Source organism: Pygoscelis adeliae, unplaced genomic scaffold (assembly GCF_000699105.1).
Source record: "Pygoscelis adeliae isolate BGI_AS28 unplaced genomic scaffold, ASM69910v1 Scaffold233, whole genome shotgun sequence".
NCBI classification, from domain to species: Eukaryota; Metazoa; Chordata; class Aves; order Sphenisciformes; family Spheniscidae; genus Pygoscelis; species Pygoscelis adeliae.
Genome location: NW_008824421.1, coordinates 1,341,801 through 1,367,344, shown reverse-complemented (window position 1 = coordinate 1,367,344; position 25,544 = coordinate 1,341,801). Strand labels below are relative to the sequence as shown.

Genomic DNA, 25,544 nt, shown 5'->3' with positions numbered 1-25,544 from the left:
CCCAATTTAATCCTTTTTAGATATCCTGATCAAGCCAGGACATGTGGTTTTGGAAAGCTGAGTAAGACTGTCAATTCCTATTAGAAGGTGATTTGGTTTGGGACTTATACATAAACCTTGTGATGCTTTATTATATGGTAAATACATATTCACAGTAACAGATATAGTCAGATGGAAATAACTAAGACATCAAAGCTAATCTTGGCAGGAAGGGGAAAGGAGGCTTTAAGAGTGCTGCTGACTTGTGACTTTATCGTAAGTCTCGTGATAGTTGGTGCTTGCCTTAAAACCCTAACTCTCAAAATCAGATGATTATGTGAGAAACCTTCCTTCTAATTTGGGGGTGTTTTAGGGAAGCAACTTTCTACTCTTGTGTACGTAGATAAACACTTGCAAAAAATTGAACCTCACAGACTCAGAAACTGGACAAGAAGAATATAAAAGCTTATTATTAAAAAAACCTCACACTTAAACAAGCCCCATGCTTTGGGGCGAGGGAATTAGGGTTTGTCTGAGTCTTAATCTTGAACATTTGGAATTGAACATTTGGAATTGGTAAAACTGAAGTCACACACTCAGCACATACGACTGAGATAAAGGACAAGTTCGTATGTGTTAAGTACGTAACTTGTGTTAAATTATTTGTATTTAACCCCCATTTACACCCACCAATGGTTAAAAAGCATTGCAAGGTTAGGTCTTGAGCATACAAGCATACAAACATTCAAACATCAAAACATTATTCAGCATGTCTGCTCTTTTGTTTGTAGTGTTAAACCCTTAGGGTCTATATTTATGATATTGTAATCTTACTGTGTCTATGCACATATTTATATACTTTTTAATCCATTTATTCCATTTCCCTTTTATTACCCTTTGCTGAGATGAGTCTCTATTTTGTATAGGTCCTTTTTCTCATTGTTTGTATGACAGTGTTCTATAGTCTTTGGTTTAATTAAAGAGAACAGGCCAAATTCAGCACAGATAGACGAAGAGGATATACTAAATGAATATGTTCTGTTTGTTATATTAAAAATTATCTGGAAAAGGGAGTGGATATGACATGAAAGTTTCCTGGTGACACAAAATCATTTAGGATAGTCATCACTCTGATAATTGTGAAGATTTGTGAAATACCTGCTATCATCCCTGATGCTGGGCAGTAAAATGGACTTTCAGTTTCAGTGAATATATGAAAATGGCTTGGAAAACACTGCAGTAATTTGTAGAATCTGTCAGCCACTAGGCATTACTATGAAAGCAATAAAAACCAAAAAATATTATTTGCCACAGTACTGCTGTTATCCAATTCCCACTTTGCTGCTGAAACAGTGGGTAGCTTATGGTGCCTAGGCTGTGGGGCTGAGCCTGGATTGATCCCTGCCCCTTCAGCTCTAGCTGGTGCTTAATGGTATGTAAAAGGTATTCTGGGTGTGGATCCCATGCTCTTCTGGAGATCTGTTGCCTTGCTTTGTAATTGTGTGGAGAAAAGAGTGTGGCCAGGTTTGGGCTACACCCACTTCACAGCATGGTTTGAGATTTTGAGACCAAATTGTCACCAGCAGAACCTGTAATATTTTGATGTGCTGGGGTGCCACCCTTCTAAGACCTCACTCCTGCCTCCTGCTCGCTCCTCTGCTGCAGACCTGCAGCACCTCCTCCAGAGTCAGAGCAAAGCTCAGGCACGTTTGGTCTCTGTGTAGTGCCCTCCTCAAAAAGCACTGGGTTGGGTACCTGTTCCAGCCTGCTCTTAGCCCAGTTTTAGCAGCCAGCATGCCATGGAGCAGCTGTAGTTCAGCAGAAAGTGCTGTATGCCATGGTACTGCCTGCCAGAAAGAGCAAATTAATGTAAAGTACAAGCTTTAAACTAGCTTTTCATGCACATAAAGTGATTTGCACTGAATGCGGTTTGGTTTTAGCCAAAAAATGTATTCCTCCTCCACTTCAAGGATCTAGGTTTCCATGTTAACATGGTTGCACCCACAATGGCTGTTAAGGATGGGGCTCATACTGAAATTACACTATCCACCTTAGTGCAGGACTGGCACTGGCTGTTTTCAGCAAGGGTCTGTGGCTCACTGCTCTGCAGGCTGTAGGTGCTGCTGTTCTCCACCTGCAGGAAGGAGGCAGCTGGGTCTATTGTCCCGGTTGGGAGCCTCTTTGAAGACAGCAGGAGGTGAGATTGGAGTACAGCTCTAGCCCCTCTCGCCCTTGTGTCTCACCAGAGCTGCGGCTGTGGCTGGCTGTTTTGAAGGAGGGAGGAGGTCTGATTTTTTTGCATCATTCTAGAACAGGCTCTCGTTTCCATCGTGAAATCCCCCAGGAGCGTGCGGCAGTATCGCTGTAATGCACAGGCGCTCTGTGATCTCTGGACTCACCACTGAAGGGGGGATTACTGCAGCTGGGCTTGACACTGGCCTCTCCCTCAGTTAGACCACAATGAGATTATTTGCTGTGCCAGAATTTTAGGTTTACTGCCAGGAAGATTAATTCCTCTTTATTTTCTTCATCTTCTCCTAACTGAAGCAGTGTTCCTAACTAAATTCACCTATATCAGTCAGCTGCCTTGCTGTTTCATTCTTTTTCTGATTTAGTCTTATCTTATAATGCTCTTGCCTGAAGTGATTTAGGCTAGGGAATTCTGTGTTTCTTATAAGCCTAGTAAATCTACTGAGGTACATTTCTATTTTGATAGCAGTTTTTTCATAGATGCAAAATATTAAACTTGGTCCTTCTTGGTCTTATAACAACCCTAGAACAGTGCTTTAAAATTATTTAGATATATTTTGTATGGCTTCTATGCAGAGCTCATCATGGCAAAATCAATTTTGTTATTTTTATGATTTCTTTCCAAAATGTGTGGAGGGCTTTATTGTAAAATGCGAAGTTTATATTCTGTCTAGTGGAGCTGTTAAAAAGAGAAAGAGACTGCACTAAAATAACAAATTGATGTGATATCTTCTTATGCCAACATATGCATGTATTTTGAGGCATGACATTAAAGTTCTGTGAGACAGGTTTTGTGGGGTTTTTTAGCATATAAAGATCTGAATTTCTTGAGGAAGAGATACTTTATAGTGAGACATTCTGAGACTTTTTTTAATGTCGCTTGAAGTTTTTCCAGCTCCCCCCACCACCCTGAGGTCAGAGTGATACCAGTGTGATACGTGCCTACCTCCTGTCTTGGGAGACAGCATGTGTTAGAGGTATACTCTTTTCTGTCTCCAGTAGCCCTCAGCCCACCCCCAGCGTCACCATATTGCTTGCCTGAGGTTCAGAGCTGTGGCTGAGCCCTTTTCAATCCAGAAGGGCCACACTGGCAAAGACCTTCTCTTACAGAGTATATTTGGGCAGACAAGCTTTAAGGAGCATTCCTGTGAGCGGTCCAGCAGAGATGGGTAAGAACAGCAGTAGCAAACGTGTGGGTATGGGCTGGGATGGAGAGCGCCTTATCATCTGGCATGTGTGTGTTTAGAACAAGGAACGTATCTGTGTCTGAGGCTGGTCAGGGATGGAAGGGGATTGGCTGGTCTCTTCCTAGTGTGGTTTGCTTCATTGTGTAGGCTGAAATGGAAAAGAAAATAAACGTCAAAGGACTGGAATGGCAAAGGCTGTTAAACGCAAAGAGCCTCCGCTGTAAATTGCTAAATAACTTGGGTTCCCTTTTTATGGCTGTGCAGATTGGAGCCCACAGCACTGGGCAAGATCAGTCTCAAATTGCAGGCTTTCCCCTCTTGGCAACTACCTGGCTAATGAAGAGAAGGAGAAGAGGAGCAGCTAACTTGTGTTCTTTGAGTGCAACTAGCTCATAGTGATATTCCTGTAAAGCCTGCTTTGTGAGGGAAGGATGCTTTAGTAGATCCTAAGTGGCTGTTCAGTCTCGCAGCAGCATGTGCACTTCTCCAAAATGCACAAAGGTACCTTACAGTGACATAGTCTCCTTGGATTGACTTGAATCCTTGCTTGACAGGATTTCCCTGAGCTCTGTGAGGATGTGAATAAAACACCAGCCCATCTGCCTGCCTAATGCAATCAGACCATCATTACATATGAGTGCTTGCAAGAAACGCAGCTCCAGAAAGCCTCTCTGAAAGAGGGCAGTCTTGGCAGAGAAATGTAATACTGAAAGTTGCTTTCAAAAGCATACTAACACGATCAGGAGTGCTAATATAAGAATCTGGTTAGGCTGACTGCAAAATCCCCAAAGCCCATATAATTTTTTCCAAGTTTGCCAATCTAGAAGGCAAGAGGTCTGCCCTAACTTCAAAGTGCTCCTAGTAACATCACTAGTTGTTCATGTGGCTGTTTTCTTGTTGCCTCTGCACTGCAAAAAAGCTGTCGGTGTTTTGGATGGCTGGGTGTGAGTGCCTGGTAGTTTTCCCTGTGTTAAACAACCATTGTCTGACTTGAATTCCTGGGAGTTTTGGTGAAATTTCTCCCGGGGGGGAGGGAGGGATGGGGGGAGAGGCGTGTGAGTGGGCAGGGCAGGGGGAGGAATCCCGTGCAGTGAAACAGGCTGAAGATGGATCTGTTAAATATAACAAATTCTCGGTGCAAAGCAGAATGGCTTTTACCATACCATTAAAGCCGTAATTGCTACATTACTGCACTGTCATCTCTTGGAACATTATATCAGGAATGTCTTTGAAAATATGTAGGAATTTAAGAAATGCATCTAGGAAGAGCACATTTGCATTTTCCAAGGGAGCCGTGGGAGGCGCCTGTGCTGCAGGGCTGTTTTGAAGTTCTGCTTAAAATCAATGACATTAGTTAGCGGTGAGATAATGGGACAAATATTTCCCATAGCAGTTTCAGGCTTCAAGTTGCACTTGCGGCCTCTCTGTAGCCATGACACTCTCAGAGGCAGGCGGCGCTGCCTCGGGTTAGGTAAAAGCTGCAGGCCATATCCTGCCCCATGCCACGCAGGTGTCAAAGGAGCGTGGGGCAGAGATGTGCCTCCCCTCGTGGCTGGGTCCCAGCTCAACATTCAGAGGACCATGGCCAGGGGACCACCACGCTGCTCTCCCTGCCAGCACCCTGGCCCTGGGTGATGGTCTGCGGGCCTGGAGGTGTGGTTTGGCAACCCTCTCTTCAGCACACTCCGGCTGGAAAAGCATGCTGTCCACCTCAGAGAGACCACTTAATGCATATGCGTGCCCCTGACAGGCTTTTTGCCCTTCTGTCCCTTCCCTTGCCCAGAACCATCCCAGCTTCTCCAAGTACCTGTTCCTAGGCTCTGCTGCTCCCTCAGGGTGGCTGTGGTGAGAGAAAGCGGGATTTTAACTCCAGGATCTTGTGGTCTACAAGGTCAGCCTGTAAGGATAGATTGAAGAGTAATGCTAATCAGTGCAAGTGCTTCAGTCCCAGCAGCTCCCCAGAGAAAGAGCTTACCAACCTTAAAGTCACATTAAACCTACGTATATTAAAATATTTATTTCCTAAAGCTTTACAAAGCCAACTGTGAAATCTCATTTTGTAGCTTCTTATTTTGTTACCATCCTCTTGGTACCCCTCTGAGAGGTCGGCTCACCAGTATAATCCCACTTGCTGCACCGGAGAATGTGGTCTCTGCCCATGCATTCTTCCTGGGAGTAGCTTTTGATGTGATGTTTTGTCCCAGAGATGTGGGTGCCAAATACTTTATTCTTGCGTAAATGTTACAGCGCATACTAAAGGTTAATTTAGTCAAAGCACTGAGCTCTCTGCTCCCCAAGGTTAAATGAAAAACCACGCTGCCTCTAAACCAGTAGAACAATATTGATGTCACTTGAAATGTGTGTGCTGTGTGAATGGTGCCAAGCTACTCTGTAATGCTGTACTAAGATTCTACATTAGTGGGCCACATTTTGTAATTGTATGGTGACAGTGTGCTTATAAAACAGGTTACTAATAAGTATTCATGGGAAATATTCGATGGTAGAGTTCTGCTTTCCAAATGAGCAAAATAAGGTTGCTTCTTTGATGAACGCTAAGCAGACCTTTATAAAATTACTCTCTGTTAATTCACTTGTTTGAGCTGCAGCTCTGGGGTAATTTAGTGGTTTTTTTCAGTAAATTAACCTTTTATAAAACATGGTTCTCCAGTTGGTCACGCCAGAATTCAGTGGAGTTCTTATTACATAAAACTGATGCGGTGAGTGGAGAATCAGACCTGCTGCCTTAATGAGTCAAAGAAATATCCCAAAGAAGTATATAAAATGCATTATTGTTCTTGTTTGCTTGGTCCATAGGATCACAGCGAGCCTCTTCCCTTGCTGCATCAAGACTGGAACAGGCCATGTCTGAAATAACTATGCAGAGCAGTGCAATGAAGCAAGGACCTATGCGGCTGTGGACAGCTCTTGAACAAATTTGGCTACAAGCTGGTAAGTCCTGGACCCCCTGGAGTTCCTTTTTCCCTCCAGTGGTGAATGAGATGACATAAGTATTAATGGAGTAGTTGAAATCAGTAGTTGAAAATCACCTTATTCCAGCAGAAAATCTATCTATCCCAGCCGGTTTTTGAAATACTATTTATCTGATTCAGTATAACAAAAAAAATACTGGAGTAGTGCAGTTTTTCAGCTCATCTCTATTTTTCCATTACACACAGAAAACTTCAGTCATCACTAAAATATGCTTTTAAAAGAAGAGGGTAGGTAGGTCTTCATTAACAAATGATAGTTGGTAGGGACAATTATTTTCATTCTCCTTTTCCTACGTGCTTCCCTGTAATAAGGCTGGGCAAATCATGTATTAAATGTTATTTAGACTGGGAACTTTCCAATCTTTGCTGAGGCTTAAGTGAAAATTATTAAAAAGAGCAAGTCCTCCACTCGTTTTATCCTTGACTGTTTGAATTTCCCAAGGATTTGTAGATTGCATGTCAGTTTGAGACACTCATGCAGAGATGGTACAGCAGAGCACATAAAGGGAAAAGAGAAGAGTGAGAAGGAACTCTACCCAGAGGCAATCTCCAAACTCATGAAAGGGTTTTATGTAGGACACTTGGTGAGGAACGGAGTTGCACAGCACATTCTACTATTTGCATTCCAGCATTTCAGGACTGATAGAAAGAGTTCTGACCCTGCAATTTTGCTCTGAAGAGACACAGCTTTTCTTCCACAACTGGGCCCACAAATGTGCGCATGAAATTACATTTGAGTGCTGTGATTGCTTCTTAGATGTCTCTGCTACCTTTTGCAATGAAAAAAAAGCAGAGCCTACTGGAACCTTGCTAATAATTTGCTATTCTGTATGCAGGAGAACCCTTCAAATTCTCATTTAGCTAATCTGTACAATTGACAATTCTCACATAAAACCTGGCAGTCTCACCCTACTTCTCAGCAAAGATTTTTATAGCTGTTTTTGTGGGCCATTTCGTACCAATTAGACTTCAGGTCTGGTACAAAATATGTGACATTCTTTTTGTTACAATTTGACTAACTATTAAAGAACAAAAGAAGTTACCTTATGGAATGCATCATCCTTTTAAGTTAATCACATGTGTTCACTTAATGGCTTGTGTGTACGTAAATTTCAATGATGTGCTGTGGGCTTCAAAATCACTAGCAAGATTTTGTTTTATTCAGTTTATGCTCCTGATTTAAAGCTGCAGGGGAGACTGGTGGGGAGCAAAAAAACCCGGAGTTTATTATGATGAGAAGTCAGGTGTCTGTTGTCCATCATCCTGCAGATAGCTCTAGGCAGTTTACATTTTTGCTGCTGTGTGAAAAGACAAAAGCAATAAAGACCTAGAGCTTGCTGTGACCTAGCTGTGAATTGCTACAATTACTTCTCAGTGTAAATCAAGTGCCTTTCTCAAAGGTGTTAATTAATTCTTTTAGATAGAATTTATTTTTAAAAGCTGTAACTTTTCTGTCCTATTCTATAATTTTTTTTAAACCTTTGTTTTGTTTCATGCTTACTTTTAACCGGACTTGAATCAGGATTGGTATTCTGAAAATACGTACTGCGACTGCTTTGTAATTTCGTTACTGCAGTCAGTTATGGATGCAGCTTAATGAGCTCTTGGTGAGGTACTGCCCATTCTCTTCTCGCAGTAGTGTGGAAGTCGCTGCACTCTGGTTTCCTGAGGGATGAGGAGAGATGCAAGTATTTTGGGGTAGTCTTCACTCTCTCTGTGCGGAGAAGGGCACAGCACCTGAATAATTAGAGGACTTCTTTGAACTGGGTCGGATCTTACACTGAGCTTAGTGAGTGGAATAGTCCAAAAGCATATCACTGACCTTCTGGACTAGAATCTTTCCCATCTGGAAGGAGGGGAAAGGAGGAACAGGTATACCCGTAAGAAGTTAATAACTTCCAAATTAGAGATATTTCATAAACAACAAATTAAACAGAAACGCGTGGTTAAAAACAGTTGAGGTAGTCACATGCTTTTGCGTTACAGCTCACCCCAAAATTAACAGCTGTGGAAAGCCAACAGGCGGTTAGCGTAACATTCTGATGCCTGCATCCGGAGTCCCTTCATATTCATGATAGAGCCGCACCAGTATGCTGTAGATTTCTATCAGGTGTAGCTTGGACTTGTCCTTTTTCAGTCAATGACTCATCTTGTGACTCTAGGCAAGTTGCCTAACTTTTTCATACCTCAGTGTCCTGTCTCTAAAGGGACAAAATGTTAATCTGTCTTTGGGAAATGACTCGTGTATTGTTGTTTTTGTTGTTGTTAACACTTTAACCTTTTTAGCGTGAATCATAATTCTTTAGATAAAATTACTACAATTTCCTAACCTCACTACAATAAATTTATAACAAAGCATCCGTCCTTTTCAGGGACTAACAGGATGCAGCTGGCTGTGTCTCTGTGTGGGGGTATGGATTTAGAGTGCCAGGCTGCAATCGTGTCTGGGTTCCATTAGAGCCATTACAGTTCCCGTGCCTCTTCATATGCCAAGGCATGAAAACTAATGGTACCAACTGATCCAGTTAGAGCTTTCTGCACTTAGATTGGAAAAAGGAATACAAACCCAGCTATCCCACAGCTATATGAGGCTGTTCTTCCAGTCCTCCAGCAACCAGGCCAGGCCACAAAGCCAGCACATAGGCTTGCAAGGGGATTGTTAGTGGGTGGTAGCTATCAGATCGTGCTTATGTAGGGGAATTGTTACTGTATCACCCTCCACCTGCAGCTGCAATAGGAGTTCCTGCCTTGTGCAGAAGCATCCTCAGTTTGCGGGAGCTGGAGAGCCCTTGTAGAGCTCCTAACGGGTCTCACAATTAGTGCATGAGAATATGTGCTTTCTTTTAACAGTGGCTGAAGGCGAGCGAGGCTGTGAACCCTGTGCAAATAGTTAAGCTTTTTTGTTCTGTGATAAAGATACTTATCTCACGCATAAGAGGGCATAGACTTAGTGTTTTTATCTGTAACTTTTCTGGGTTTATGACCAGCACAGTTATGTAGGGAAGAAAATAAAGCGGCAGCTTTGGAAGTGCAGCTGCTAAGTCCAAATGTGCTGCACTATAATGGATGCTGCACCTTGGCTTTCCCTGCAGCAGTGCCTAGTGAACTTTGGCAAGCTAATTTTTTGTAGCTTACTGACAGCAACTGAAGAGCTACTTGATGGATCTGTGGTCTCCAGAAAGAGTCCTCTTCTTCTCTTTCACACATCCAAATGAAACCGTGAATTCTCACTGTTAATCTGTCCAGCCATCTCTTGCAGGACCAGCTGGGAGTACAGTCATCTGCAGCAGGGAACTTAGCACATTTCTTCAGTGGGCTTCCATATCTTCCTGTTTTCCCTGCAGGTAGTCACAATTAGCTTTGGAAGAGTACAAGGTCTGCTGTCGCCAAAGACTAGAGAGGTTGTCCACTCCCTGCGGCAGGCGTGCTTAGAGGAATACTAATAGGCATACTCTGTTTTCAAGTGTTCTGCAGCGAAGACTGTGATTAACACAGCTTGTCTGGTCCCATTTAACAATAACCTCCCAGTCCTCTTGAAATGTAATGGCTTCTTAAAAGGAGAGAGTTGTCTCATTAGGCTTTAACATTAATAAGCCTGAACATTATTCTTGGCCCCAAGTCTGAGAAACAGGTCATTTCAAGGCGTACTCAGGAAGGGTGCTGCAGTGCACATGCTGCTGTGGTGCATCTCCAGTAGAGGTGGTCTTTATGCAATCCATATGCTCGTTTTTCCTCTTTGTTCTACTTTTCATGACTGAGAGCTTGAATTCAACTTCGAGAGGAGAGAAGGAACTTCTGCGGCATTGGTAAAGCTTGTTAACTCCTTCTAGCTCTTGTTGCAGGAAGCTGCAGGGGGAATCCTAGAGATTACTGGTGATAATACTGCTTGTGTTACCAAGAGAAACATCTGACCTAGGAACTATTTCTATCCCTTATTTCCTTTTTAAAATCATGCCAGTACTCCTCCTTTCCGTTTACAAAATACAATCATGCTGTTTGGCTACGGAAAATGTACTTGAAATGGTTCAGATTTATGATCAAAATTTACCTTCGTTTGACATTTTTTATAAGATCACTTTTGACCCAGAGCGCAAAGCATGTCAGTACTGAAAAGATATAGTTTTAATAGTTTTAAGCTCTTTGGGTAACCGGTGTGATTTCTTATCTGAAGTATGTGTGATTATATTTCCAGGCAGTAATAACCGTATGCTCTATTTATACGGAGCGTTTTAGAATGCTGCAAGCCAGTTTTAGTAAGAGTTCTAATATTCCAGCTCCTGTTGCTATATTATTTTAAGCTTTACTTTTAACTACAATGTCCACTGTGTTTTTCTTTACTAGTACTTTATATGTGACAATTTAGCTTCTTGACTAACCCAATACTTTACCAAATATGGCCACTCACAGCAAAGTAGGTCTGGTAATTTGATCTAAGATTGGCTAAATGCCTGCTAAGCACAGTCTGCAAACCTCACCAGGTAGACCTAAGGCTAATTTAAAGGAGCATTTAAAGAAAAATGACTAGGATAACTATTCCATGTACTCACAGTGGGGCTGGAGCGGGCTACCTGCTGTCTCAGTAACGTGCTAAAGTTTACCCTAGGAAAAAAATATTGTAATGAACATGCCACGAACAAGAAATGTGTAGCAGAGAACAGTGAGCTAATGGAAAAACATCTGCTCCCCCGAGTTATGTACAGCAGGAACTTTTTTTCTCCCCTTCACAAAACGCTTGCGACTTATTTATTTTATTCTGTATGGGCCAATTCCTGGGAAAAAGCTGTGTTAGAGGAGATGGGCTTTGTTCCACGAGACTGTGTTGTCAGGGCCAGTGGGCTGGAATCTTCATCCCCGGCTGGCCCGTGGCCACACAGCCGCACAGCAGGCGCCCCAGCAGCAGCCAAGGGCATGGCCAGGCCCTCCCCTTGCTGCCCCTCAGCTCACCCAGCACAGCTTGTATTTGCACAGCTTGCTCACGGGTATTTAAATGCTCTTCCTTCCTGAAGCTCTTAGTGATCCGAAGCCCCCTCAAGTTATTAGCTCTAATATTAAAAGTGTTTATCAGGTTTGGGAGACATCTTTACTGACATTGCCGGAATAGCTGGGATCAGATACTGTCCCATGATCAGATACTGTCCTGTGATGCAGCACTGGTTGTTGAAGCAATTCTAATATTTTTCTTCCTTTTTTATTTAAAAAAAAAAAAGTGCTTTCAAATTTTAGAATTTCAAATTTAGAACTTCCCCATTCACTGCTTGAGTTTTTGAGCTCCATAAGCGCTGCTGATTTTTGTGGCTCATTACAGTGACACAAAGCAGTGTGAAAAGCTGGAGCCTGGCGAGAGGGAGCAGGAGGGAGTCCTTTATTACACAGCTATTACTGAGGAGAATAAAGGTGAACTGCAAAGATGGCAGTCATGCAGTGTTTACTTACTAGGAGGGATTAGGAACACTGGAGAATGGAAATAGTAAAGTGAGCTGGTTTGGTCCCCTTTGAAACGTTACCGATGAAGTTAAGAAGCCAGCAGTGGTTCTGCTAAGCCTCCTGGTTTAGCAAGCTCTGTCCTAGGCTTTTCTGGTGCAGGCTAAGGATCACCAAATTCCCCATTTCTCTTCATCTGAATGTCCTCAGGGGGATACTAGGTTTTGATCCACACTTTCCAGCTTCGTTTATTTTATTTTCTATCAACAATGAATTTAAAAAGTCAAAAGGAGTTCTGGCCTTATATCGGTACTGGGCGTTTTGGATTGCCTCCCCCGTTCCTGAGGCTTCTGGATATTTCTTATTGCTGGGGCAGGATGTGAAACTTTGTGGACTGATAATCTGTTGACATGGGCAGTCTTCAAAGAGCACATGCCATTTCTTGAAATCTGTGACATGCAAACATGTACACGTGTGTGTACACTTGCTTGTGAAGAATATAGGCAGCAGCTAGAAATGCTCTTTGCTAAGCAGTCTGTAGATCCTTTGCCGAGAGATGGAGAGAAACCTGTTGCACTGCCAGTGGTACCCAGAGAATGACAGAGGGTACCAAATGCTAGCATTTCCTCAGCTGCTTGGTAACTTTTGGGCAAGTGATAAAGTGTACACAGTCATGAAGAAGGAAGCAGGATATTTATTCATACCAGAGCAGAAAATAGGAATTTATACTTGAGCAGGTTGGAATATGAAGACTTAGAAGTCCTTTCTTTGACTATAGCCAGTAACATGCGTTTTGAGAGAGGGTACAAGAAAACCCAAAAGGTGCTGCCCTTCCAACAGAAGCATTTTTATGTCATCCTTATCAGTGGCGGCCTTATTGCCTAGAAGATGGTGGCTTGTTTCTCCCAGCTGGGAAAGAGCTGTTTCCTCATCAGTGAGCAGGACCCCACTTCACATAAAGGAACTAGCTATCTTGTAGTATTTCAAGTAATGTTTTGACTGCGCCACTTAGTAGGGAAGGTAGCTTGTGGTAGTTCTGTGTTGCTTCCAGAAATTTTCATTCTAATGCTACATTTGTAAATGAGCTTAGTGGCCATTTCAGCCCCTGTGAGACCCGAAGCTTGGAAATTTCAAGCAGGTCCCTGGACTCCAGTTAACTACCAGTTTGCATGCAAAGACAGCCTTTGAGGATGTAAATCTGTTGCCTCATTTAAAAGAGCAAGCAGAGCTCAGGTGGATGGGATCACGTGGCAGTTTGTTTTCCTTCATTTCTATATGAAAGGTTTGCAGCAAATGAAACGATTGCAGTCAGGATACAGCTTGAGGAATCTTCCATCTAATCTGCCCGCTAATTGTCAAGCTACTGCATGCAGGGTCGTGTCATAATATGGAACAATGACTGAACGTCACCTGCTAGAAACGAAAGGCAGCAGGGGAACCCTTTGTCACGGTAATAGCTCTGTATTCACTGCTGAAGGCAGAGCTGTCTCAGGAGTGGGTCCTTCCAGCTGACTAAGGGCTGCTGCAGTAACAAGCATTAATAGCTCCTGAAGGCAGGTGATATGGAACAGAAATCACCTCCCTACACATCCTCACAGGTGCTCTCACCTTCTTAAAGTGTGAAGGGCTGCTCCCCACTGTACCATCCTGCTGGTCATCTGGCTGCATTGCACTAGCCGTGTCGCTATGCAGTAGCATTTTTGGGGTGGATGAGAGTAGATGAGTGCTTTAGATCCAGCGGGCACAAACAACCAAGTGATGTGGAGCAGTCTGCTTGTGGGAGTTAAGTGCTGCGTCTTGGATAACACCGAACGTGATTCGCAAGGAGTGCAGTTTTAACTCTTGGGTTGTTCACATCACAGAAATAAATTTCAAATCCCGTTTGATTTTTTGGCTACAATTACAGTTGTTGCTGCTTCTGTGGTGACAAGCACAATCACTTTTGTGCTTTGAAACACTTAGGAAATGGGAAATAGAGTCGGCGTTCAAGGTGATGGCAGGCAACTCTGTTCCTCAGACTAGCACTGTGATGCAGACATGACTAGATTACACTGTTGTTACTCCTCTGATGGACTCCCTAACAGAGCTCTGTCAAATAATTTATCTTGGAGATGAAAAAAGGAGCCTGACTGCAGGAGACCTGGCTTTGACAGTGTTCTGGGAAGTGCTCTCAGACTGTGTGTTTGTTACTGGTCTTTGGAGAATGAGTAGATGATATGCTTCTGGCAATTCTCACTTGATTAAGGATCTTCACTGTAGATGAGCTTAAATGCTAGCAGAAACAGCTGGAAGAACTAGGAGCGCATATTAGGGGCTAACGATAATCTGAGTGGAGATGCGTGCTGCTCTCAGGGACTGGGCCCAGCATTAAGACTGGTGTATCAGTGGAAGTCTAGTTGCAAGTCAAGACAAAGGAGGCCATAGCCGCAAGAGGAGATGACAGTTGTTTGGAAGAACAGCAGAGTAGGCTGGGCAGTACTGCAGGAAAGCACAGATGGGAAGCATAAGGTGGATATGAGAAAGAAATGAATCATGCTAGGCTGGACCTTGGAGTCAGCTGGATACCTGCTCTTGGTCTCAGTGGGTGCAGGCTCAAGCTTCAATTAGTGAATGAAAGGAGACAGTGCACGATTCATCCTGTCTTTGCCCATCCATGCAGTGCACTGTCTCAGCCCATACCTATAGGTAAAAATGGTGAAATATTTCCTAATAATCATTCACACTCAGAGTTTCTAGCATTACTCCAGAGGCTAATAGAAGAGGTGGTACATCCAGGATACTCTTTGCTCAGTAGCATTCAGAGAGCCTTTGGTGGTACTTAATTCAAAACAGAATGTAAATTTGTTTAAATTTTTATGAAGATGGTGTTAAGTGAGAGAGAGCAAGGAAGCTTGCAAACATGGCCTTTAGATTCAAAGCTGCGAAGAATGTCAGTACCAAGAATGATGTAGTCCAACAATTGGAGATTCATAAGTGGTTTCCCTGAAGCATTGAACCTTTCACAGGATAAGAATTACAGATCTTCGGTACCTGTGTCAGCTTGAGGAGATACCCTCTGCTTTGGGGTGGAATTGGTTGCCACGTCTCTGTAACAGAACTTCCTCGCGAGGGCTGCTAATTTGGTTAGATGTTTATTTGCAGCATGATTAGGTGGTACAAGGAGATACACTGAATAATCCAGTGGACAGGAAGCTGCTAACCCAGGTAACACAAAGGCAGGTGTTCCAGTACTTTTAGTACCGTTGAGGAGGCAGGAGTATTGCCATGATAAATTTAATGAGTCCTTGTTTTTTGGTTTTGATTTCTGCCTCTAGCTGTGCTTTTTTTCCATGTTGCATAAGCGTATCTTGTTAATCTGTAAATAAAATGAGTATGTAATAGAAGTGAAAAATGAGTTTACAGAAAACACATTTTAATGCAGGCCTAAACGATTTCCCTTAATGTCTATTTTTAGCTGGGTGGGTGCACTCCTTTCCTTTCGTAATCCAAAGGCACCTCTCATTCTTTTTTTTATGCAAATTGGGTCTCCCACACCATTAAATCATTTTTTATTGACTATTGAGCCCGCAAAGAAATGGACTGAACTTTAATATGCTACATTACCATACCATAAAATACAATTTGTAGATCTTATTTAGATTCTGTGTTGCTGCACTTCCTCTAAATAATTGTTATTACGGAAGAAGATTTACAAGCACCGTTGAAAGAAAGACTAAGTACTCTCCATTTTGTATGCATTGAAACACCGGCTGTGCGTGATTTCACATCTAAACCCCCTTGCTCCCAATTCTTTTCTGAAATGAAACAAGTCACGTTATACTGTTAGTTACTAATTGAGCTTTTAATGTGGCGGTATCCAGAATTTCTGCTGACTTCAAACAGTGCCAAGATTTCACCCCTTCTTTTGTGCTGCTAACTTTGCAAATGAAGTGTTTATCTTCAGGCTGTGAATCGTCACTTTGCACATCCCCATCCTCATTATTGCCACATGCACGGCATCAGCTGTTATGCAGCACTTGGCAGGAAAATGCTCTGTTCCTTGGGAAGTGCAAGTAAAATACTGTCCTCCCACAAACTTTTGAATAAGGCTGCACGCATACTCAGCTTGACAAGGTTACATGGCTTTGCTTTCTGTTATTGGAGATAGTTGCAGCCTCTTGGAGCCAAGGGAAGGGATGGATGCATGCTGAGATTTTATAATGATTAACCAGAGAGAAATGTATATGAGTCACTCTTTAAAAGTATAGCTCTTACCAAGGAACTAATGTTTTGCTCATGTTGACAGCCTTGGAGAATGACATTTATCTGTAGCACAACCTAGGGATGGCTAAGAAATATTCGAGCATTTTCTCAACGATGTCTCACCCTTCTTCTAGAAGGACCACTTCGGAAGTGGAAGGGTGTTCAGCCATGCTGTCATTTCAGTACACGATTGTTTTCAGTGTGCCAATAGAAATGCTATTTGTGGTCCCAGTCTCATGTCAGATAGGCCAAGGAGGAGCCTTTCTATGGTCAGGCAGGACTGCCTTTGAGATGCTCTCCTGCTCACCTCTACCCAGCAAGCTCCATGTCAGCATGCCATGTCCCCACAGTCATCTGGGTCTCCCAGCATTTTGAAACTGGCAGAGTTTCAAAGCTATTCTAGAGGAATTTTCAGGCTAGTTTCCCCCCTCACAGAGACTTTCTGAGAATATTCACTACCTTTAAAAGTCAGGGCACTTAAGGCTGTGTATAATTTCAGAATTATTTATCTAAATCTGGAGCCTGAATTAGTAATTTCGAATTGGACTCTTGAACTCTCAATACTTACTGTGTTACCACATCAGTTTAAAAAAAAAAAAAAAAAACTTTGAGCTTTTGCAGTGATGACATGTAGAACACAAAACAGGATATGGACCAAAAAGCAATGGCTGCTGTATGAAAAGAGAATTATTTTATATTCATACGTGCATACATACATACATACATGCATGCATACGTACATATATCTATATAAAACACAGTTTCCCTTTTCAGTTACGTGTGGCAGTGAAAATTGAGTATCACTTTTGAAGCCTTTTGCAGGCTTTAATGCATAATAAATCTAGAATTAGAATAGACTATTTCAGCTGGAAGGGACCTACAATGATCATCTAGTCCAGCGATGATCTAGTCCAAATCCTGAGAAATGTTAAAGTTTAACCATGAGATGTGTTACGAAATTTATGTTTGACATGAAAAATTATTTGATTAACAAATAGACAGTCAAGTACATTAGTATGCCTGTTACTTTTTTTTTTAAGAAAACCACTAAGATAGTTGCTGATAGTTGAAGAAAGTAAATGACTGAGCAGTCTCTTCCAAGAGCTGTCTTTTGTTTCTCTGTAGAGTATGTATGAGGATTTAAATGTGTGAATACAAAATATAAATAAGTCACTATGATAAAAGCCTTTTGACTTTAATAGTCTCTGAAAAGTTAAGAGACAGCTATCTCATAAACTAGACAAATAAGCAGAGAGAAACCCTTTTAATCATCTTTTAAAATGTGCAAATACTCTTTTAAATAAGTTATCTAATGTCCAGCTCAGTCAGATGTATCCTATTACTCTGACATGTTTAAAGTTCTCAGTAGACAGTGATGGCTTATTCTGTTCTTTTTTCCCCCAGATTATTTGGAAATACATATGATGGCTCCAGGTGGCTACCAGCCCTGCTTCCTTAGGGCTCAGTTCAGCACTGTTTACATTCCTGATTGAGGAATGTAAATGAAGGCCGTCCTCTGTCAGGACAACACCTAAAGATGTCCATAAACATCTGTATAGAGCCCTTAGCATTAAAAAAAGATCCATTCAGTGAGTCCACTTGTGACAGTAAGCACTAACCATAGTAGTGAGCACTGTGCAGGATCATGGCCTCATGTTTTAATATGCTTAAGGGAGATGATATGTAATTAATGTGAAGAAAGGTCTCTGACTTATTTCAACTAATGGTAGGGTGTTTTTTGTGGTTTTTTTGTTTTGTTTTGTTTTGTTTTAGCTGAACTCTTCATGGAACAACAACATCTCAAAGAAGCAGGCTTTTGTATCCAGGAGGCAGCTAGTCTTTTCCCCACATCTCATGCTGTACTGTACATGCGTGGGAGGCTTGCAGAGATGAAAGGCAATTTGGAGGAGGCTAGGCAATTGTATGATGAAGCGCTCACAGTGAATCCAGCTGGAGTGGAAATTATGCACAGCCTGGTGAGTTTGCAGGGGCTCAGCTCCATTATAGTATTTATGTTCCTGATTAACTGTAATAAGAGGGGAGAGGGCTCATGCTTGCTCTGGATGCCATTGTCTTCCTAATCCTGAGAGCAAGTGACTGTTCCAAGAATAAATTGGGTAGCTTGAACCTCTATTTTAAGACTGGATTGAATGTTTTTAACTAATTAGGACTTGTGTCAAAAGTAAATATTTTAATTGACAAAGGCTGATAGTTTTGGAAGTCAATTCACTGCTTTGTCTTTGCTGCTTTTCCTACTAACTGTTATGCATTTTAAATAAGCAGTACACTGATGTTTGAAAGATCTGAACTAAATAACTATAGAATATAGATATATACGGGTTTGTAAACCTTGGGCTAGAGTCTTGTGTCTACTCAAATCAAGATAAACTGTGAGTTTACAATAAAATTAATCTTATTGTCTTAAGCTGTGGCTTAGCTCCAACCTTGTGTAGGGGCAGTGACTCCACAGTTGTGGGTTTTTTTGGTAACACTCCTATCCAGCAAGTATTTTTTCTGTTGTACCGTCCCCAAAACAAACTTATTTACAGAGACAGGGCCTAGAGCTTAATAATAATAATACAGGGAACTTTGCAGAAGACCAAAACCCACTTCTCTTATGAAATCAGAACAGTTAATCATATTTCATCAATGATGTGTCTTGTTAACTGTAGCCTTACTAGGTCTCTCTGGGATTTTAGAAGTCTTTCTTGACTAATTTAATGTGTCAAGATGTGTGTTAATGTGTGTCTTTGCTAGCAGATTTGTATTTCCTGGCATAAATTTGGTCCTGATGAGGTTTGCAGGCAACTCCAAAACTGAAGGGGTATCAGTGCACAAGAGGACAGCCGTAAAGTGAAGTTATAATTGAGAGAAAATAGTACAGACAAGAGATGAGATTTTTGGTAATAATGAATGTTCAGTGCAAAACCAGCAGATGAATAGCTGGTACATATGTCAGGAGGTTACAAAACAGCTATACACATATCAGGCTTATATGGGGCAACAATATTACGTTGTTGCTGTTATCCAACCTTTACAAAATCAGTAGGTAAAAACCTGGCAAGATAGAATGACGTTCTTTGCTCAGTCAGTGTCATGATTTCAGACAAGTCACTGATACCAGAGCAGCCATCAAGTTAGATGCCAACATGATACTAATAGCTTTCATTTTTGTCTTATTTTGTGGGCAGAACCACATACTGTGTCTTCCCATTTCAGTTGCTTGCAATTTTCTGAAACTATAGTCATTTGGAATAAAAATTTCTGAGATGCACATCTGCTCTGGCCCAATTTACTTTGGAAAATGTCACCCAACATGGCTTAAATGTTTCTGAAAATGAGGCTAAAGAAGAGACCTTAAAGGCTTCTGTGACATCTTCTTTACTGTGCTTTATTGTCTCCAGGTTTTGTCAGGAATGGGTAGTCTGTGTAATATATTAATGTGCTTTTTACCATCCCTAAGAAAATCCTTCCTAGGTTATGCAAGTTATAACCTTTAAGAAACACATTTTATACGTGCTTAGTAGATATGTATTTCTGAAACCTCTAAGGAGCCTGTGAATGCTCATTCCCCTCAAACCCCAGTAAGCTCCATCATCTCTTAGTCAAGGGATGGAAGTAAAATTTAGGAGAGGTGAAAAAGACAGAGAGATGGGGAATTTTGGGGCAAAGACTCAGTCCATAAGCAAGTAGGGAAGAGGAAAAATTAACTCATTAACAGTGTGAGAGGAATAAGGATAGATAGAAAATAAGATAAGATAGGTAACACTGGATAAGACTGGATAGATAAGAAGAATGAGACTGAGTTAAGGAACCAGGCCGAGACACACGGGTTGAGGGGTGCGCATGCTGGAAAGGATGAATTAAAGGGGTCGGTCTTATGAGAGAGACAAAGGAGCACGAACCTGTAAGAGTACTTCCACTCCATAGCCTTCAGTCTCCTTAAAAGTCTGAATCTTCCCATCCTGGTGCCAGCAAATATCAGTGACAATCACTTGCTTAAGCAGGTACCTCATCTCCTTTAGCTTGGCCATGCTGGCAGCCTGTGGTTTACACCTGTTGGCTAAGATAGCAAAGGTCTGGTCTATCCCTGCTGATATGAATCATGGCAGTAGTTATAGGATGCCACATAATGGCATTCCTTTGTATGCTTTTCCAAAACCTAGGAAATTGCACATAACAAATTAGAAGCATCTGATGAGCACTATAGAAAAGCCTGTAAAGAAATTAATCATTCTGCCTTCAGAACAGAGCTGGAATAATGTGCAGTAAACAAGGCTTTTAGGGCTATGCATCAAATAAAAAGGGCAAAAATTAAATATTGAATGGTTGCTAGCTAAGTGATTTTGTCCTGTGTACTGAATGAGACGGTGTCCCCATGGAGAACTTAAGACTGGGTTTATGCAATTGAGGATATAATGTAACAAGCAGTAAATTCTGCATCTCCTCAAGGCCATCAGAGGAAGACTGGATGCCTTTCTGAAATGTATGTATTAGCCAAGTACTAGCTGTACTGTTATTAAAAATACAAGTTCTTGAATGCAGTATGTTCAGTCCCCTACCAGAGGGAAATGTACGTCTTGGATTCTCTAAGAGGCCAAACTAGTTTACCAGCTAGTTCCAAGTGGCTTGAAGCTATGCAAGACACACACACAGGCAGCTGAAATTAAATTCACACGTGCTGTTTCAGTGCTGGTCTCCCCGAACATTTGAGTACATAGTTTTCCCACTGTAGTAATACTGTTGTGGATATGTAATTTTTAGGGTCTGGTTACAAGAACTACTGTTTGACTTACTGCAATTGCCATCCAACTGACCTAGTCCACTTTAAGGGAAAACTCTGCTGTAGACAGTGCCGATTCTCCCTGGTGTATCAGCATCAATTAGCAAAGTAGTCATGTCTCTTCCCCTGGGCTCTTAGAACTGGGTTGTCAAAGCTATATTTGGAAAATTCCAACCTGAAGAGCGTTGCTGGCTTCAAATGAAGGGTACAGATCTAGCAATGAATGAGTCCATCGGGTGTCAATAACTTCACTTTCACACAGGGTAGAGTCACCACCATGATAAACACAAGCTCTTTCTCTGCGTAGCTGAAAATGGCTGTGTTTTAATGTGACTGTAGGATGTTTGCAATAGCTGCCAAATCAGTGTGCTTTCCATATAAAGCACGCTGCTGCATGGAAGAGTGGCACCGTACAGCAGGACTGCAGTGCTGACTGCATCTGATGAGGTGGGTAGCACGCTCTGCTTCATCACAGGGGCTGTTGGCAATTGGTGTCCGATACTGTGGTTAGGAACGCACAGGCACATTGAAAATACCACATAGTTGCGCTGCTTCTTGCTAGCACTTGCAGTTTGTAAGTGATGCCACAGGATCCTTAAGCCTGTATTAAGAATCCACCAATGGCCTTCACAAAGTAAACACTACTGGCTAATACCTAATCTAAGGAAGCACATTTGTTGAGGGGTTCTGTTTTCATTTGGAAAAAACACATAGATTCAGGTTTTGGGGCTATTTGGAGCGTACTTATGTACGAAAGTACTCCTGGTGAGGAGTGGAGCTACTCCTTTGGTTGAACAACTGTTTGCTGTCAGAAACAATTAGCTTGGCTTGGCCCTTAGAAACTGTTCATACTGTAAGACTACAGCTCTCTTTAGGAAATATGACTTGCTAGGGGTTTTTTTTCCCACATTTCTCCTCGTTCTGTCTCACATGTTTGTGTCTTCCCTCCCATGACTATAACAGCCCTGTGCTTTTCTTCTTCTTCCCTTTCACAGGCTCCTTCTGGGGCCTGCTTGCAAAGATCATAGAGCATTTCTCCCTCCCAGGGGGACTGGTGGAGTTTCCACCAAGTAGGTATCTTCACTCATCCAGAAGCAAGAGCTTAGCCCCTGTCCCCTTGGCTTACGCTGTGACTAGTCAGCCATGCCACATGCTAATCTCTGACAGCACATTTCTAAACCAAGTAACTACGGCTTACTTCTTTCAGTATGTACCAAACTTGGTTATGTAACATCATGATATACACAGCTTTGGGACGGTGATAACAAAACTGACATGTGCCCAACCAAGTCAGAAAATACAACATAAGCCGGGGCAGATGACACTTCCTTGTAAAGCGGTATACAAATCCACCTACCTGTATGTCACTAGAGAAAGACATTGAAACTTGCTAGTTCCCAGCCACAGTGCATTCAGTACCGTTCTCCCTTTTGATTCAGAGGAGGAGAAAATCAATGCCAGCATGTTGGATTTGAGTCCTAAAGCTCCATATGTAACACTGCAAGATAAACTAAGAACATACTGAGCTATTCAGGAGACTCCTGCCCAGCATGCATCTCACATAGCACTTTCTTGAGTTAGAGCAATTCTCAACATGTTTTAGTTCAGGGACGAAGAAAGAGAATCGTGTCTTTAAAAGGGAAGGAGATGGGCACCCTCATCTGCGTCGCTGTGCCAGATGTAATGAAAATAACAAAAAAATACCATCAAAACAAGGAAAAAAAAGTTCGCTTGACTCATACTTGAGTCCTATTGATTGCAGTGGAAGATTGTAATGATTCCTCACTTCTCTTGGAGGCTGGAGCAAGGATGATAAGGTCGTTATCAGAATGCCACATAGCTGTCTGCACTGCCTCATCCGTATGCTTGATAGCAAAACAAAGTGAAATATATATTGGGTTTTGTTTGGTGAGTTTTTGTGAAGGTTAAAATGGAAAACAGTCTTCGTAATATATTTCTGTGTTCTGTCATGACCATATAAATGGGTGGAAAACATAATCTAGTGAAAATGGATTTGATTTGATTTGTTCCATAATCAAGTCAAATAGAATATACAGTTAACATCGGTTGTGCTAATCATGAGAGTTTTGCTTTTTCTTAGAGAGATTGTCATCTGCACCACAAAATATAAGATCGGCAGCCATGCAGAAGGGCTTTACGGTCATATAGTACCCTCCAACTGAAGTCGGAAAAACAAGCTTCCCACTCACCTGAGTTTAAGTCACCTAAGCTGGGCCAACAAATTGACTGTAGGCTGTTTTGTGACCCGTGTTTTCTGAGATTAGTGTAGATTTTGGCCTTTCCCCAGGAAGGCCTGGTTATTTTTTGGAGAAGTTCTGTGGTAAGAGAAGTCTGGGAGGTATCAGCCACGTAGCAGAATCATGAAATGGTTGAGGTTGGAAGGGATCTTGGGAGATCATGTAGTCCAACCGCCTGCTCAAGCAGGTTCAGCTAGAGCAGGGTACCCAGGACCGTGTCCAGCTGGGTTTTGATTATCTCCAAGGATGGAGACTCCATAACCTCTCTGGGCAACCTGTTCCAGTGTTTGATCACCCTTACAATAAACAAAGATTTTTCTCACGTTTAAATGGAATTTCTTGTGTTTCAGTTTGTGCCCATCCAGTCACTGGCTACCACTGAGAAGAGTCTGACTCCATGTTCTTTACACCGTACCGTCAGATATTTAACCATATTGATAAGGTCCCACCTGAGACTTCTCTTCTACAGGCTGAACAGTCCCAGCTCTCTCAGCTTCTCCTTGTATGACAGATGCTCGTCTCTTAATGATCTCAGTGGCCCTTTGCTGGACTCTCTCCAGTATGTCCATGTCCTTGTATGTCCTTGTACTGGGGAGCTCAGAACTGGACACATTACTCCAGGTGTGGCCTCACCAGTGCTGAGTAGAGGGGAAGGATCACCTCCGTCGACCTTCTGGCAACACTCCTCCTAATGCAGCCCAGGATACCGTTAGCTGCATTTGCTGCAAGGGCACATTGCTGGCTCACGGCCAGCTTGTTCTCCACCAGGTCCTTTTCTGCAAAGCTGCTTTCCATCCAGTCATCCCCCCCCAAAGTGAATCTGAAGCTAATACCAGGATTTTTTTCTGCAAGTAGATACTAAACGTAACATTGGCATGACTGTACTGAGTCATACTGGAGGTTCAACTGACTAGTCGTTCTCTCCAACAGCAACATGAGGAAGTGCCTAGGAAAGAATGAGAGCAGGGCAGGCATATATGGTAACGTTATTACGTAGCTCAGGGACATCCTGAAGTAGATGTAGATTTTACTTGCTTAGTAATTCACAGTGGATTTCTCCGTCGTGAACTTGCCTTGAGCCTGTGTTAGCTTTAGCATTCACAGTACCCTTCGGCAAGGAGACCCGCAGGTCTGCTTTCTGCTGTACAAAGAACTGCCAAATTTTCTATGTTCTTGATACAGCTCTTCCTAGCCACACTGATGCACCTTGTTCTTATTTTGGAAGACGTAACACACCACTGATTCTTATTCATCCCCCCCACCCATTACTGATTTTATAGATATCTATCACCGAACCAGTCCCATTCCTTTCATTATTGCCGTTGCCCCTCTCTGAACGTCTTACAGTTCTTTTTAAGATGAGAAGGCTAGAGCAAATAATGCACTTATAAAAAAATTAGCTTAGCTTCAAAGGTAGTGTTGTAGACTCAGTGTTAAAAAAACCTCGCTGTCCCGTGTTCTTCTACTCACATTAATTATTACCTATATACATTTTCATACAAATACAATGTTCTATTTCAAATGTTCTGTATTAACCTGATCTCGTTATCACAGCTGTTTCCATCTCCTCGTGCCTGTAGGGGCTAGGTTTTTTTCTGAATGGTCAGCAGCTCTAATGAATGCATGGTGATTTATAATAGCAGTGGGCAGTGTAACGGTGTTGTCTCAGGTCCTTGCAGAGATGTCAGTGTCCCAGTCTGTGAATACAACACAGCCAGCAAGCATGCAGTGCTAGTCTTTGATAAATATTCTTCTTTCTGCTTGCCAGAGACATCCTTTTAGCTGGTGGAACACAAATTTCTTTCTGCTGGTAATGCTAGAAGCTGAAAAGCTTGATTGAGAACAGGTTTTTGTATAGATTATGTTCCTTTTGCCTAAGCTAAGTACATTGCTTTTGATCAAATTTGAGCGTTTAAAAACTGTATGATGCTTTGTTTAAATCTTCTGCTTTTAATTGTTCAGTTGGATGCAAGGGCTGAATAAAAAGAGCCTTTGCAAAGGGTCTTGGACTGTTTAATTTGGCCTTCATTGTGTACTTAGGATGCAATTTCATGTTCATTTTAGTAGAAGAGTCAACCTATTGTCTCCAGACTCGCATTTGGTAGCATCAGGATAATTTGAAGACTACAGTTTCCACTGATTAGAACATGGAAATGAATTATTTCTGTTCATTTATTTCATTTTACCTCACAGTATGGTGCATGCATCCTTGTTTTCAAAGGCATCCATTCACATAATAAAAACATGGCTTGATTGCTTAATATTTTTAAGGATGACATACGTTACTTCCTTGGGGATTTGTTTCATGCTGCCATGAAGTAATCATATAAATCACGGGGCAGATTCTCAGCATGGGTAAATTATCATAGCTCCATCATACCAAGGTCTGTATGTCTTGTAAGGTAGCTAGGACCCTAATTAAAAGCATTTTTAC

At 42.0% G+C, this 25,544-nt stretch overlaps 1 protein-coding gene across 1 annotated transcript in view; it reads left to right on the top strand.

The window, feature by feature from the left end:
• Positions 1–25,544, top strand: part of TTC7A (tetratricopeptide repeat domain 7A) — a 179,482-nt gene that overhangs the window by 126,949 nt on the left and 26,989 nt on the right. The window contains exons 18-19 of the mRNA XM_009320910.1: positions 6,231–6,365; positions 17,843–18,045. Coding sequence (XP_009319185.1) covers positions 6,231–6,365; positions 17,843–18,045 — 338 coding nt within the window. The remainder of the gene's footprint in view (positions 1–6,230; positions 6,366–17,842; positions 18,046–25,544) is intronic.